The 15228-nt window shown below is 50.5% G+C and overlaps 1 protein-coding gene across 1 annotated transcript in view; it reads left to right on the forward strand.

Annotated features, from left to right (window-relative positions):
- The window catches only part of PNSB1 (NDH-dependent cyclic electron flow 1), a 53444-nt gene extending 38595 nt beyond the window's left edge, over nt 1-14849 (forward strand). The window contains exon 6 of the mRNA XM_087396561.1: nt 14093-14849. Coding sequence (XP_087252687.1) covers nt 14093-14261 — 169 coding nt within the window. The 3' untranslated portion in view covers nt 14262-14849. The remainder of the gene's footprint in view (nt 1-14092) is intronic.
- The last annotated feature ends 379 nt before the right edge of the window (nt 14850-15228 follow it).

Here is a 15228-nt window from a genome sequence, read left to right on the forward strand (position 1 = left end):
TGGTAACGAAGCAAAGTACCTTTTGCTAATTGAAATGGCCAAGAGTAGGAGTCTAGCTATGTCTAGCACTCATGGTAGATTGCATGGGCTCCCATGGAGTTAGTGGTGGTATAATCATTCTGAAACCCTAAAAACAAATCTGTAATCAGCCTCAAAGCCCTAACAAATCACTTCTGGTAAAATTGCAGCTACAACTCTCAATTCACAGCAGAAGAAATCAAATCGCAGCAGATGAAAGCGATTTGTAATAGCTTTGAACAATTTATTGCAGTCTGGCACCATAGAAGAATTCATTCCAGGAATCCACAGGAAAACACACATCTGATAGCTTTATCTAATGAGAAATAGCAACAAATTCTTTCAGGGGATCAAAACGAATTGATAGAGGGGCAAGAGAGAGCAGAGAATACACACACTAGGGGCCAGAAATAAGGGCTGGCCCCTAGAGGGTTGGTATTTTGGAAATCAGAAATCTGCTGCAAAGTTCAGCTCATGCAGAGCTCAGAGAAGATGCTACAGCAATTCGCAATTACAACAGAGCAAGGCTCTCCAAAACTCCTCCAGACTAGTAGAGGCGTGAAGAATTCCAATTGTGGCAAATCCTGCTGGCAAAGTTCTTTGGCCTCCGGATCGGCTTCTCTTCCCAGATTTCCTAATAGGGCCTCTGGTTCTGGTTCCAGTTCTAGTTGCCCTGAGGCCGAAACCCTTTGTTTTTTTGAGCTGGGGTGGCTGGAAATCCTTTCACTATGGCACATACTTGGTCTTTCTGGGACATCTTTCTTCTCCTTCTAATATGACGGTGAATCCTTCATATTCAGCATAAATGCAACTTTTGTTGAATGAATGAGGTCATGAAGCATTGAATCCTTCCTCAAATTCACAGCAACTCGAATATTTGGTGGCAATCCTGCCCGATACTTCCTGAGCTGAGTTTTTACTGAAATAAGGCTACCGGCAAATAGGCATGCCAAAACCGTTGATTAAAGGGTGCCATCGTTTCTCCCTCCCTCATGTGAAGGCCCTCCCATGCAATAAGACCTCATCTACAAATTGGTTCATGAGAAACTACTGATAGAAATACTTTTTAAATTTCTTCCAGGTCGTGGACCAATCAAAGCTCCTGCATGGTGTGGTGCATCTGATGGCGGTTATGGGAGCTTCTACAAAGTTTGGGATGGAGGACAAATTCTCTCTCTTTGTCCAGGCTGAGAGCCTATGTCAGTGTGATGAGAGTCGATTGTAGGCAGCTGCATTAGGTCGTAGGAGTCTCTATATTTTTGCCGAAAAAACAGTGCTAATTATATTACTTCGAAAACAAGATACAAGAGGTCAGCAATGCAGCTGACGGGCTGCGTTCACAAATCGGACGCAGCCCAAAAGGTAACAAAAAGTAAAGCTCTCTCTCACGGAGGGATCAGGCGAGTGTGAATGAACAGCCAGAGAGGTGGTGAGTAGCGCCACTAAAGGCCCTGCGAAGCCTGCTCGAAGAAGAGGCCCTGTGTGTCCCAAACCCGGAGGAAACGTCTCCGCTTCTCCCGGCCGGCCCGGGAGTCCCCCTGTATCTGGTCCCACTGGCCTCTGAGGATGTGTATAATCTCACTCTAGATGTCAGTCATGATCTGGGCAGTCGATAAGGAGGTGCCACCGAGGATCTGCGCGCAGCGCGAGGTCCAAATGTGCCATCCCGCGATGCTGCTAATAATCTCCCAGACGGGCTGCCTCTCCTGAGCTCCTGTGCCAGCCTCTGCTAGGTGCGGCGGGATGCTCTCAAGCGGCCCCCACGTCCCCTGTGTGATAAGGAATGTGGGGTCCTGCTGACATGTCTCGAATAAGTGATGAAAACCAGGTGCGGTGCTGCACCAGCAGAACGCGCCCAAGTGATCAATCCTAGCTCCGGTGCTGCGCGAGTAAGGATCCCGAAGGTCCACCTCCACACTTCCTGGGCGCGAGTGCAACTCCATAGGCAGTGTTTTGGTGACTCCTCGTCCTCATGACAGATCTGACAACGTCCGTCCTGAGCTATCTGCCGCAACCAGCTCCCCACTGGAAGACCTTTGTGGGCAAGAAGCCATAGGAAGTAGGAGATCTTTCGTGGCCGCCAGCTCTCCCACAAGGCCTTCCAGAAGGCCTGCAAAAAGAACCTGGAAATACCCTGTGCATACCAACTGGGCCGCTGGGTGGGAGGGCGGCTCTGCATCCTCCCGAGAACTCTCCTGCCCAATGTCGTGCTGTAGGCAAAGAAAGAGGTCGGCCCTTGACCTGTCACAATCTCTGGCCATCTCCACTCTCCTGGGTCCCAATCAAGCTGTCCCAATCAAGCTCTGACAAGGCCCGCCCCTCCCAGAGCCAGAGTCGCCAAAGTTGCAGCTGATCCTGCTCTATGCTAGGATCGGTCCGCCAAACCTTCCCCATGAGGCCTACGACCCGAACCCTCTGCCATGGGAGTAGGGGGTCGATGAGCACATCCTCTCTCCTGAGTCGGCCATCCCCCATAACCGCGAAGAAGGAAACAGAGGAGTCGTCCATCCGCCTTGCGACCACCAGAGGGATGCCACGGGGGGTGAACTGTCCCAGCCAACGGTCATCACCAGGCATGAGGATCTGAAGCTCGGGTGGAACCAACCAATCAGCTGGAATCGCGCCGTCTATCTCCGTACGTCTCGCTTGGGCTCCACGGGCACCTCCAGCTGCGTCTGCAAGATCAGCGGTCTCCAAATGTCTGTACGTATCCCTCCAAACTCGAAGGGACCGGGCTGGCCCCCGCATCCAGCCGTCCCACCTGATGTGTGATCTCTCCCCCAGCTGAAGGCCCTTGGCATCTCTGACCTGATCGTTCCAGATAAGCAGCTGGCGATCGATCTCCTCCTGACAGCTAGGAGGGGACTGTATGAGACTGAGGCGGAGCCGCCTCCAAACCATGAGGAGACTACGAACGAGTGGGGAGCGGGACGGAAGTGAAGATCCACCTGAGGGACGGTAGCCACTCTCCACCTCGGCGCGGGACACAAGAACCGACCCCCTGCTGAAGTAACATCTTCCACGTTTGCCCCCCCGGGGTCAGACCGCGGATAACTAGCTTGCCCAACAGGGCCTGACTCTGAAGCTCTGGATCGATGACCCCCAGGCCACCCTCAGCCTGCGGAAGAATGACTGTCTGCCAAGCAACCCTGGCTCTGGTATCTCTGAGACCATCCCCCCCAGACCACAGGAAGTTTCGAACCAACCTCCTAAGCTGTGCCACGCTGGATCTCGAGAAACACGAGCAGGAAGCCACATACCAAGCCGTGGCTAGGAGGACCTGGTTGACTACTAGGGCACGACCTGCAAGGGAGAGCTTAGCAGTGCTCCAGAAAGCCAGCTTTCGTCGAATGGAATCTAGCACCGGGAGAAACTGCTGAGCTGGCGTGATATCCAGGCCGACCTGAAAACCGAGGTATCTAGCTGTCTGTCCCCGCGGAATCCACGTGAAATCCAAAAACCTCCCCCACTGAGAGCACGCCCCGGGGTTTGTGAGAAAACCAACTGATTTGTTCCAGTTGATTTTCGCACCGGCTGCCAAACAGAAGACCTCTAGGGCCATCCTCACCCTCTCCAACATCATCTCATCATCCTGGACATACAGTGCTGTGTCATCCGCATACTCCGAGTCCAGGAGCTCCGTGTCCTCCCGGAGTGGAAGGCGAACACCCCTGATCCCAGTAGACCTCGCCCGAAGGTAGTATGTCATAGCCTCGGCGAAGAAGAGAAACAGGTAAGGAGCAAGGGGACAGCCCTGACGCACTGATCTCTCCAAACGAAAACGCTCACCCATCCTGCCGCCAATGATGACCCTGCTAGAAGCTGTCCTGTATAACGCTGAAATACCCTGAATCCATCCTGCTGGGAAACCTAGTCGCTCCAGAGTTCCCTCCAGAAAGGACCAGTCCACTCGATCGTAGGCCTTCTCAAAGTCGAGAAGTAGGATGGCTAGGTGTGACCCACTGTGCTGAGCCCACTCCGCCGCCTCTGAGAAGGTGAAGACATTATCCAGGATACTGCGATCCTGGACAAAGCCTGTCTGAGTGTCATGAATGAGGTCTGGAAGTAAAGACCGAACTCTGGCGCTGATCATCTTGGCAAGGATTTTGTAGGCAGTGGTGAGGAGGGTGATCGGGCGCCACTGACGGATCTCCTGTCGAACTCCTCCCTTCGAGATGAGGCAAATCAGTCCCGAGGAGAGGCTCTCTGGCATATATCCGCTGCTGAAAATCCTCTGAAGAGTTGCTAGGAGGGGGTGATGGATCTGATCCCAGAAGGAAGTGAAGAAAGCTCGGGATAGCCCATCCTCGCCCGGGCATTTCTGCCCGTCGATGGCCATCAAGGCCTCCAACATCTCGTCCGTAGTGAACGGTGCCAACGTCGCCTGCATGCTGGGCTGGACCAGGGATGGAATGTGCCTACACACCTCCTCACGGGAGCGTCGAGTGCGAGGGGCAAGCGGCTCCTGTTGGAAAAGAGTCCTGTAGAAGTCGGTAGCCAACCCCAAGACCTCACCCGGATGAGTAACGATGTGTCCCTCCGCTGTCCTAAGACTCCGTAGCTGATCACCTGCTGCTCTCTGGCCATGTGTCCTGAAGAACTCCCTGCACATCCGGTCGCCCTTCCGAGCCCAGAAAGAGAGAGAGGCGTGATAGGAAAACTCTGAACGGCGCTGGAGAGTCTCCTCAAGATGGGCTCTGGCTCGAAGGGCCTGGATCCGAAGCTCCTCCGAGCCCGGGGCTGCCTGCTGGAGTCGCTGAATGGAAGCGAGGTCCCTCCGAAGAGCTCTCTCTCTGCCCCACCACTTTTGTCGAACCTGTAGGGCTGCGAGCTGGCAAATCTGGCTGGACTCCTGCAAAGCCTGCGCCACCGAATCAACCAGATCCACGCACTCACGAGCGGGGGGGAAGGGCTTGAACTGCCGAGTCTAAAGATAAGAGCACAGGCGCATGGTCGGAAAGTGTCGTCCCTGGAACTATACCCGCCTGACCGCCTCTGCTGATGGCCCAATCACTGACATAAAATCTATCCAGCCTCTCCAGGAGTCTGCCTCCTTCCCTGTGGAAGCCCCACGAGAAGTCCAAGCTCCCGTGCCAACGACGGAAGGACGGGTCTCTCCAGCTGTCCCTACCTCCTGTCGCGAAGATAAAAGAGTCCCAAGCGGACTGCTCTGCGTGAGACATGCCAGTAAACTCTGGTCCTCTGCCCTGCTGGTCCTCCAAGGTCTCCAGATTGTTGAAGTCACCTCCAACAATCCAGGAATCCAAGTCTGGGAGAATCCCTATGAGTGTCCTCCAGAAGGTGGCTTTGGATCGGAGGTCTGTAGGAGCATAAATGTTGAGGATTCCTATTCTGGAACCCTCCAGTTCCAGGCCTACCCAAAGGGCACGGCCTGGGATCAACGTGCCATGACCAAAAACTCCCTGGGCTAACTGCTCGCACACGGAAGTACAGACACCTCCACTCCTCCCCTGTGCGCCGATTGAGGGCTCCCAATAAGTGTGAGAACGTCCAGGGAGAATCTTCCCGCAGCTACGGGAATGAGCCACAGAAAGCTTGTGCTCCTGGAGCATAAGTACATCCAAACGACCGATCACTGCTGGCTGAAGTTCCTGTCTCAAAATGAGCTTCCTAGGACCACGGGTGCTAGAAGAATGAAACCCGTTCACATTCCAGGAGACAAGGTGTAGGCTCATGGTGAGGACTGGGAGGCTGCGAACAACTGTCTGCTCGCGGCAGATGTCGATGAAGAAGCTGACATTTCGGAGTGGAGGCGCTGACGCTTATGAGAAGGTTTGGAGGGGGAGGCGGGGTCGTCTTGCTCGTTCTTGAACACCTTCAACAAAGGCGAGAGGCCTTTGGTGCCATGAGCAAATGCTTTCTCGAGCCAGCTCGAGATCTCTAAAGTAGTCATCCCGTAGAAGGCTCGGAGTTTCTGAGGGGTCCAGGCTCTGACATCCTGGGGGAGGGGCCGTGACAAAGGGGGCCTGAGGATCACAATCAGTCTGAAGCGTTTGGCGGCGCAACGCCACCGCAGGCGCACGTCACCCTCGGACCACTGAGTCTCGAGAAGCTGCCCACCGGACGGGCCTATCCAGGAGCAAACCTGAGCGTGCGTCTACTCTCTGAGAGCCTCCCAGACCGAGTCATCTGTCCAGGTCTTGGTGCCGTCGCTGAGGAACGTGAAAGCAAAGCTAGGGCCATCCCTCGGGGCCAAGGCGGCTATCTTCCCATCCGCCCCTTTGCGGAGCAGGAAGATACTGATGTCGAGACAAGCAGGGAAGGTCCCAAGGTCGGCCACATCCAAGTAGTCCCAGGGGCCAGATCTGTAAAAGTCGCGAGGAAGCTCTCTCTCCTGAAGCTGAGGCCCACCAGAGTCTGCAATTGAGGGGCTAGCGGACAGGGAAGCCTGCTTCAGTGGTGGTGTAGACTCAGGGTGTCCTGCCAGTGGAGGGGAAGGGGGAGGAGGCTGGGGGGTAGGCGACTCAGACTCCACGGAGGCGACTAGCGGGGGGGGTGGAGGAGGGGGAGCGAGGGCTTCCCTCGGCTGAGGAACCATCGGTACAGCTAGCTCTGCAGGAGAGCTGAGAGAGGCCGGGGGGGGATGGGGATGCACCTGGGACTGGGGCTGAGAAGGAGGAGGAGGAGACTGAGGAGGAAGAGGCGGGGGCTGAAGCTGCGGGTCGGGAAAAGGGGGGTGCGACTGGGGAAGGGGCTGGGACTGAGAGGAAAGGGGCTGGGGAGCGGAAGAGAGGGGGACCTGAGGCTGTGGAGGGCGGGCTACCGTCGAGGAAGAAGCTCTCCCAAGACCCTGGGGCGGCTGCCTGTCAGGTCTCTGAGGTGCTGCTGCAGGTTGGGTAACCTCTGCCTCCTTGCCTTTATCAGAAATCTTCTTGTTCTTTCCTCTTTTCCTTCTAACCTCAGTCCAACCGCCAGCTAGCTCTGGACTGGACTCCGGCTGCCTCTGCTCCTCCTGACGTGGCTGCCCGGAGGGGGGGGAGGGGGCGGAGGAGGAGGGGACGGGGGAGGCCGAGAAGAGCTGGCGAATCGTGGACAAACAGCCGCCAAGTGCCCAAAGCCGTGACACCTGAGACACTGGCCTGGCTGTCCGGTGACTACCATGCTCTGGGTGATGCTGCCGGCATCTGTCACGATCTCGATCACTGCAGGGAGAGTCGCAGGGTCCACCACAGCCACACGGACTCGGGGGGCTCCTGCCGTAGTCACCGCGTCGGCGAAAGTGTCGTGCATAACCCAGCCAAAGTGGGAACCCAGGTCCCTGACAATTGGCCGCAGCTCAGCAGCAAGACCTGGAAAAACTAGCGTCACTGGATGGCGAGGTATACGGAACCGAGCATTAAAATCCGCTGCGCTGAATCCACGGTACCATGGGACTATCATAATAATCTTTCCATCCACCGACGTGGGGGAACCAGCAATCAGGTTGCTCGCAGCTTTCGCATTGGAGAGTTTGAGCCAAAAGATGCCCCTTCCCATAAGGGCCACCTCCTCAATATGGCCGTCCTCTAGCATGAGAGTGGACTGGAGCCAGTCCCTGATGGCTGATCTGGAGGGGGAATGTCCAATGACTCTGCCATAAACAGAGGTAAGGGCGAAGTCATTGGCAACCTCCTGAACCCGAGACGATTGTTGCTCTGTCAGGATGACGCGGTAGGCATCTGGAGAGGGAGGGTCCGACTGGGCCTCCGGTTCCGGGCAGGGAGCCACCATACCGCCAAGACAAACTGCGAGACCTCCGATGAAGAAGAGGCTGCCACCCAAAAAGGGGGGGATAGATGCGGGAGGGTGGAGCCTGGGTGTGAAGAAGACGGGTGAGGCGAATCGGGGCGACTTGAGTCGGGCGGGGGAAGCGGAGGCGCAGTCGAGAGTGGAGGTGGAGAGCGGGAAGGATGGAGGGTGGTGGAAACGAGGGCGGGAGGTCGGGAGGCGGAGGTGGCGAGGGGTGGGGGCTGAGGATGGAGAGCGGGTGAGGTGAGGAGGCGGGGGCGGGGCGGGGCGTGGCGGGAGGGCAGGAGGGGGCGGGGTGGAAGGGCGAGAGGGGCGGGGGGCGGCGTAGCGAGGGGGCGGGGGGGTGAAGCGGGGGGGAGCGAAGTGGGGGGGCGGGGGCGGGCGAGGCGAGGGGGCGGGGGGGTGAGGCGGAGAGGCGAGCGGGGGGGTGAGGCGTAGCGAGGGGGGGCAGAGTGAGACGGAGGGGCGAGGGGATGGGGCGGAGAGGCGAGAGGAGTGGGCGGGGGAGGGCGGGTGAGGCGCAGCGGGTTGAGGCGGAGGGGCGAGGAGGTTAGAGAGCGGAGAGGTGAGGGGTGAGGCGGAGGCGAGGGGTGAGAGCGGAGGGGGCGAGGGGGTGAGAGCGGAGGGCGAGGGGGGGCGCAGGCGGCAGCGGCAGAGGTGAGGCGGAGGGTGAGGGGGTGAGGGCGGAGAGGTAGGGGGTGGGGGTGGTCGAGGCGGGGTTTAGCTAGGGGGAGGTAGAGGTTGCGGGAGGGAGGGGAGGGCTCGCAGGAGCTGATGAATGGCTACTATTTTCGTAGGAGTCTCTATAGGGTCAGTGTCGAGTCTTTTTATCTTGTGTAATCTTGCAACAAAGCCTGTAGGGCGTGAGCAGGAAGGTCTTCTCTGAGATGAGAGATTTTCTGTCAATAAAAGTTTTTCTGTGTCATCAAATTCGGATCTAGTGCACTGTATTGCCTTTCATACGACTTTATCATTTCATATGTAGTTGAAACGCTCTGCATGCATACCTAATTTTCATACAATTGGTATTAGAGCAGCGTAGTGAGAATCTGGCTGTATTTGTTATGCTTGTTTGAGAGTTTTTTCGTCAGTAAAGAAGTATGAATGTTTTACAATGTCGCTGTAATGGAGTCGTGGAAAAAGGAGAAGACCAAAAGTTCCTTGCTGAGGTTTGATTGCAGAAACTTCGCAGCATGGCAACTGTCAACGCGCCTTCATCTCATGCAGAAGGGTTTATGGCGTATCACCGTCGGCATTGATAAAAAGCCAACAATTGTGGTTAACCAGGGTACGTTACTCATCGTGGATGGAAAAATATTTTAGCAGGCGGAGGGGGGGGGGGATCTTAATACCCCAACTCATATTCAATAGAATTGGGTATGAATCTTTGAGTATGAGTTGGAAAGAAAACGATTCGATTCTTGAATCTCTTTCTTGACCATGGAGGAATTCCGAAAGTATTAGGCGGCATGAGAATTGTAATTCTACCAACATCTCAAGGACTCATGACGGATCGAGAGGCGAATCAATCCAGATCTTTATCGGCGAGATCCTCCACTCTCCTATTCATGGGATGACGAAGAGGAACCTCTTGTTCAAGTGGTCTTCTCAGTAGGAGAGCTGATTCTTCAGAGTTGGTAATTCCAGTAAATCCATGGATCATAGAACAAATAGGGTGGCGTGGGGCCCCCATCCACACTCTACGTATAGACGCGAACCCCCTCGTAACTGTACGTGCGACTTGTTGAATTGAGCTCTCCATAGAGGCCTTGGAGGACCGAACCCACATATGTGGCAAAATACGGGGATGACTTGTGGCTAGGGGTAAATCAAAGAGCTACGACTTTGTGGAGTCCGGAGGACCACATATCCAAAGGATAATGAGCCAGAAAAAGTTGCCCTTTGGAAGCAAAGGAATGAGAAAGCTGTCAGAATCTTGGTTAAAGCGTTGGGCTCGGATCATCTAGATGTGTTGAAGAACGCTTCGGACAATTGGGCGCCTATAGAGACTTTGTTTGGCACAAAAATGAGACACTTTTAATCTTTTCTTAAGCAAGACCTATTCAGCTTTCATATGGGCGAAGGTGAGAGTCTAGGTACATGTTTGAATCGCTTTCAGGGTTTGTTAAAACAATTAAATGTGTTAGGCTCTAAAGTAGATGATGATGACACAAAAACAATTATTTTAAAGGCAATCCCTGAGAGGTATCCAAATTTAGTTCAAATTCTATGGGTCAGCTTACTTCTACGACTAATCTAAGTTCTCCACGTCCTCGCTCCCTTCCATGCTCCCTTCTGCGCTCCCTTCTCCGCCATGATTTAGTGTCACTTCTTCTGAGCGAGGAACAGCGCATTTTTGCTCAAGGATCTGTGGGAGAGCCAGCTTATGCTGTCAGCAGCAAAGATAAGAAATCTGGAGGCTGCAAGGTTGGCAGTAGAGGCAAGGAGGTCTTGAAATGTTCATATTGTGGGAAAGAAGGATATGACGACCATCACTGCTACAAGAAAGCCTACAAGCAGAAGACTGGGAAGGAAAAAGTGTTGGCAGACGAAGATGTTGGAATACTGAAAGGAAAGAGTAGAGTTGACACAAAATCAGAATACTTGCTTATGGAATGAAGAAGAAAGAGGTCCTTAAGTAGGCACCTCATACAAGGTCACTGACATCACTGATGACCTCAAAGCTCCACAATCATCTCCTCAATCTGCTCCTAGATTCTCTCAATCATCCTATGTGGCTTTTCCACCACCTAACTGTGCTTGTGGGCACCTAACTGTGCCTCTAGCACTCACACATAGAAACATAAGGTGTGCCTGAGGCATACACCTTGAGATATCCCAACAAACCCCCCCTCAAGGAAATGCCTCAGGCTATGTCAAGGATACATCTAGTCTCATAGTTTCTCATGCCATCTCATGGTGGTCAAGGATAAATCTATGGCTAGGTTCTCATGCTAGCAAGGGTTCCCTTGGGTGTAAGGTAAACAAAAAGGGATACAAACAGACCTTCCAATGGTTATCTCCCTTGCATGTACATGCACACAATGTCTGCAAGAGGTACCATGGAACAAAACATACACATGGCCTACATCATAAGGTGACCAGAGGTGTTTACAAAACACACACAACACAATAGTTTATTTTCATTCATTTTGGAGGACTATCCAGGCTGAGTACCTTGACATAAAAAGAGAGATCTGGAGCATACATAGAGATGATTTAAAATGCATAATCTTCATGGGATGCCTCATCTTGTGGAGGCAAAATATCCATGTCAAGGCAAGGTCTTACCACATGGGCAGTGTCTAGTGCCTTATAAGATGGTACTATGATAGAACAAGTGGATTTGAAAGTCATATCCTTCAAGAGAACAATTATCTTGTCATCTCCATAGTTGTGTAGAGAAGCATATCTTAGGTGTCTGACCTTCATCTTTTTCTTGTACTTGGAGTCAAATAAAAGTGCCATGAGAGGGTAGATCTCTGTAGTTGCTTCCTTTTTGGCAACCATTGTTTTGGCAATCTTCAATAAGGAAGTCAGGTTGGCATTTTCATCCTTTGTAGCATAACAAGACATTGCTTTATGTTTTGGCTTTTCACATATTTGGCATAAGCAAGCCATGAGAGGCTCTAACCCAAGTATTGGGTAGTGTCTTCTCTCTTACAAGTGAAAAAGAACTGAAATACTTCCAAAGTATAGGCACTTGATGTAGCAAATAGTAGTGACTAGTTTTCAAACAATGATGCTACTTTTGCATGCTTCATAAGAGTGGATGAAATAAACTCTTTCCAATCACAACCAGGTCTAGCAAGTCAAAACAAAACTGAAGCAACACTTATAGTGAAGTTATTGAAAACTTCAAATGACCAGAAATGCTAGAGTAGCATTTTATGTAGCATCATCTTCAAAACTTGTCCAAAACTGTCAAAAATGAAAAGCTGAACTTGGAGGGCTTGTAGCTCACTCTTCAAAGCAAAGAAAAGAGGGCTTTCTGAAGCAAAAGAAAGCTCATATACCAGAGAAGGTCCAGCACAGAGGTTGGACGAAATGGTGCGCACTTTTGCCCGGGCGAGTTGCTACAGGCTGAAACTGAGTTTTGACGATTTCTCCCTCGTTACTGAACCAAATGACTTGAAAAATGGCTCAAAATCTTCGTCTTGAGGTCGCCCATCTACTCCTAAGAGGGCTCAGGCAATGGCGGAGCAGGCAGGGAGTATTGAGCAACAGAAGAAATTCGCTATTTGGAGAATGGCAGCCACCACAGACGTTTTTTATTCAATTGCTTGCAGGTGGAAGTTTGCCCATACTAGAGGAGTTTCCAGCTCAGAGGGTTTGGGCAATGGTCGTTTGTAGATGGAGAACCAAGCTCTCAAAGATTTTGGGAAGAAAGAGGAAAATGGAGAAGAAGAAGATGAAGAAGAAGATGATGATGTGGCAAAAATGGGCTCAAGGGGGATCAAATGGCTCTGATACCATGTTGGAATACTGAAAGGAAAGAGTAGAGTTGACACAAAATCAGAATACTTGCTTATGGAATGAAGAAGAAAGAGGTCCTTAAGTAGGCACCTCATACAAGGTCACTGACATCACTGATGACCTCAAAGCTCCACAATCATCTCCTCAATCTGCTCCTAGATTCTCTCAATCATCCTATGTGGCTTTTCCACCACCTAACTGTGCTTGTGGGCACCTAACTGTGCCTCTAGCACTCACACATAGAAACATAAGGTGTGCCTGAGGCATACACCTTGAGATATCCCAACAGAAGAAACACCCCCAAGTGAAGACTTTGCAGGATTGATTGTAGTTGATGAGGAACCAGTAGAAGACTACTGGGCGTTTTAGCTTTACTGGAACAATCATGTTTATAGGTTGTACCCTGTGTGGGTAACTAAATTGATATACCGTGCCCTGTGTGGGTGGTGACCTTCTTCTTGTGTGTTTCGGTTTTGGGTTTTCTGTGCCACCTCAGCTCATGGGGGGGATTGTTGGCTAAGTAATTCTTGGTGTGATCTTTGGAGGTCATCATACTGGTGTCTTTTGTTTGGTAACTTTGTAAGGCTAAAGCGATGCTTATGGAAACTAGAACGTGGCTACTATGGGGATGATGGCAAGCTGCATTCCACTAATTGGGTGATAGCATGGGGCGTGGACCAATCAAAGCTCCTGCATGGCGTGGCTTATCCAATGGCGGTTACAGGAGCTTCTACAAAGTTTGGGATGCAGGACGAATTTTCTCTCTTTGTTCAGGCTGAGAGCCTATATCAGTGTGATGAGAGTCGATTGTAGGCAGCTGTGTTAGGTCGTAAGAGTCTCTTTAGGATCATTGTCGAGTCTTTTTATCTTGAGTAATCCTGCAACAAGGCCCGTAGGCGTGAGCAGGAAGGTCTTCTCTGAGTCGAGAGATTTTCTGTCAATAAAAGTTATTCTCTGTGTCATCAAATTCGGATCTAGTGCACTGTATTGCCTTTGATACGACTTTATCATCTCATATGCAGTTGAAAAGCTCTGCATGCACACCTAATTTTCCTACAATTCATTTCCTAGTAGAATTTCCGGCTTAGTAACAATAGCTATTGCCGATTTAGTATCTAAGGGGAGAGATACACCTCTGCTTCATCGAATTTCCCTAACATCCTTAGTCATTAGCATAGTACTCTCGTTGTGTCAATGGCAAACCAAAACTGTTTCAATCTAGGGTTTCTTCAATAAGCTAGCTCTGATACCAATGATAAGTCCGGTGAAATGCCAACCACTCTTGATAACTTGACCTGGGATACTGAGATCAAAAGCTCTGCTTTGCTTTACGCCATTTCCTAGTTTGGGATTGCTGTTCAATTTTGGGTTCCAAAAAGAATCCTTGTTATGCACCATGCATGGATGATTCTCAAGAGTACTTAGAAGTTGGGATTAGTAGGAATACACATTTTTTAGAGATAGAGCCGCAGTAGAGATGCCTTGGTTTTCCAATTTGGCATTTTTTGGGAAAAGTTCCTTGATAAAAGTACTGCCAAGTCTTTGTATCAGATGTCAGCATGTTTAGGAAATTCACTTGCTAAGCTTTGTTTTTCCTTTTGGAAAGAGGGTGGGTATATCAAATATGAAGTGGGTTGGGAGGCATATTGGGAACAATGAGAGCTATGAATTCTGAAGAGGCTTTTGAATGTGATGGTGGAAGGTTGTGTTGAATGAGCGGATGTGTGTGTGTGGGTGTGTGGTGCGTGGGCGTGGACATTGTGCGTGTGGGGGGTATTCTCAGATGGACAAAAGCAGAACGTAGCAATCAAGAAAATTGACATTCTAAGATTCGTTTCTATGCTTGCAGTGTTGCTCTTTTCTCCTCAGCAGAAAAGGCATCATTGTTTGTTCCAGATGCAAGAGAGAAGAAATGTACCATCATATCCTCTGACACTGGCAGACTTGTTGATATAGACGTGAAGGCTGCGATTTCTGCAATGAAGGGCCTTGAAGCAAAACAGTTGGTTACGGCTTAGCAGCATTTGTGTGCTTGTCCCTATAATGTGTATTCTGTATGGGCCCATTTATTCTGTAATTAGAATTTCTAGTGCTGGGCTTTGGCATTCCCTGTTTCCCCCCCCTTCATTTCTTTGAAATGCAAATATTCCAATTCTTTTGAAATCCTATTATGGAAAAATAAAAAATATTAGAACCTGAATGTCGATTATCAGAGGCATTGTGTTTATTTCCTACCAACTTGACACATACCTGTTTTTAAGTCACAGTAGCACGTGGGTTTGTGTATCCTTTCAACTTAAAAAGTTAAGTGAAGGTGGGAATAGCGATCACAATTCCAGGAGTGTTTAAGGTCACATGATCCAGGATTCAGTTTTCCACTACCCCTCACCTCATCTATTATTCTACAGTATCATGTTGAAGCTTGAGGAGATGCCCTCCATTATGGACTCAGTACATTTCTGTATAGATCTTTCAGTGACCAGCCTATGTAATTGTCAGCTATTTGTAAACGTTTTGCAAGGCAAGATGAATCTGTCTAAAAGATTTGAGCTGAGAAAAAGAGACTGCAATTTAGTTCACTAATTCTCTTCGCTTTTGCTGCAATTTGCATCTCCTTTGAAAAAACTACGGCTCATTCCTCATATAACGGGAGCAACTTGCTAGAGTTTGCATAAAGACATTTTCTAGTTTATTTTCAAGAAAGAAATGTGCGACAAATGGTTTTACAATGCCATCAACTACAAACAAGTCCTTGTTGCAATCCTATGTTCTATTTATGCTCTTTATTTCATTCTTTGTAAAAATTTCAATCGCATGCCTTGATAATATTGCTGTGGTACATCTTTTGCGTGATAAATAGTAAGACATGCACTATCCATTCTAGCCTTCAAGATACATATTTCAGCTACTAAAGACATGTATAATTTGAACAAATTAGGAAGATGTATACTTCACGATATTTTGGACTGCAAGACAAAGTTATGG

The sequence above is a fragment of the Dipteris shenzhenensis genome, chromosome 25, assembly GCF_047967505.1.
Source record: "Dipteris shenzhenensis isolate YYH24624 ecotype China chromosome 25, Dip_SZ_1.0, whole genome shotgun sequence".
NCBI classification, from domain to species: Eukaryota; Viridiplantae; Streptophyta; class Polypodiopsida; order Gleicheniales; family Dipteridaceae; genus Dipteris; species Dipteris shenzhenensis.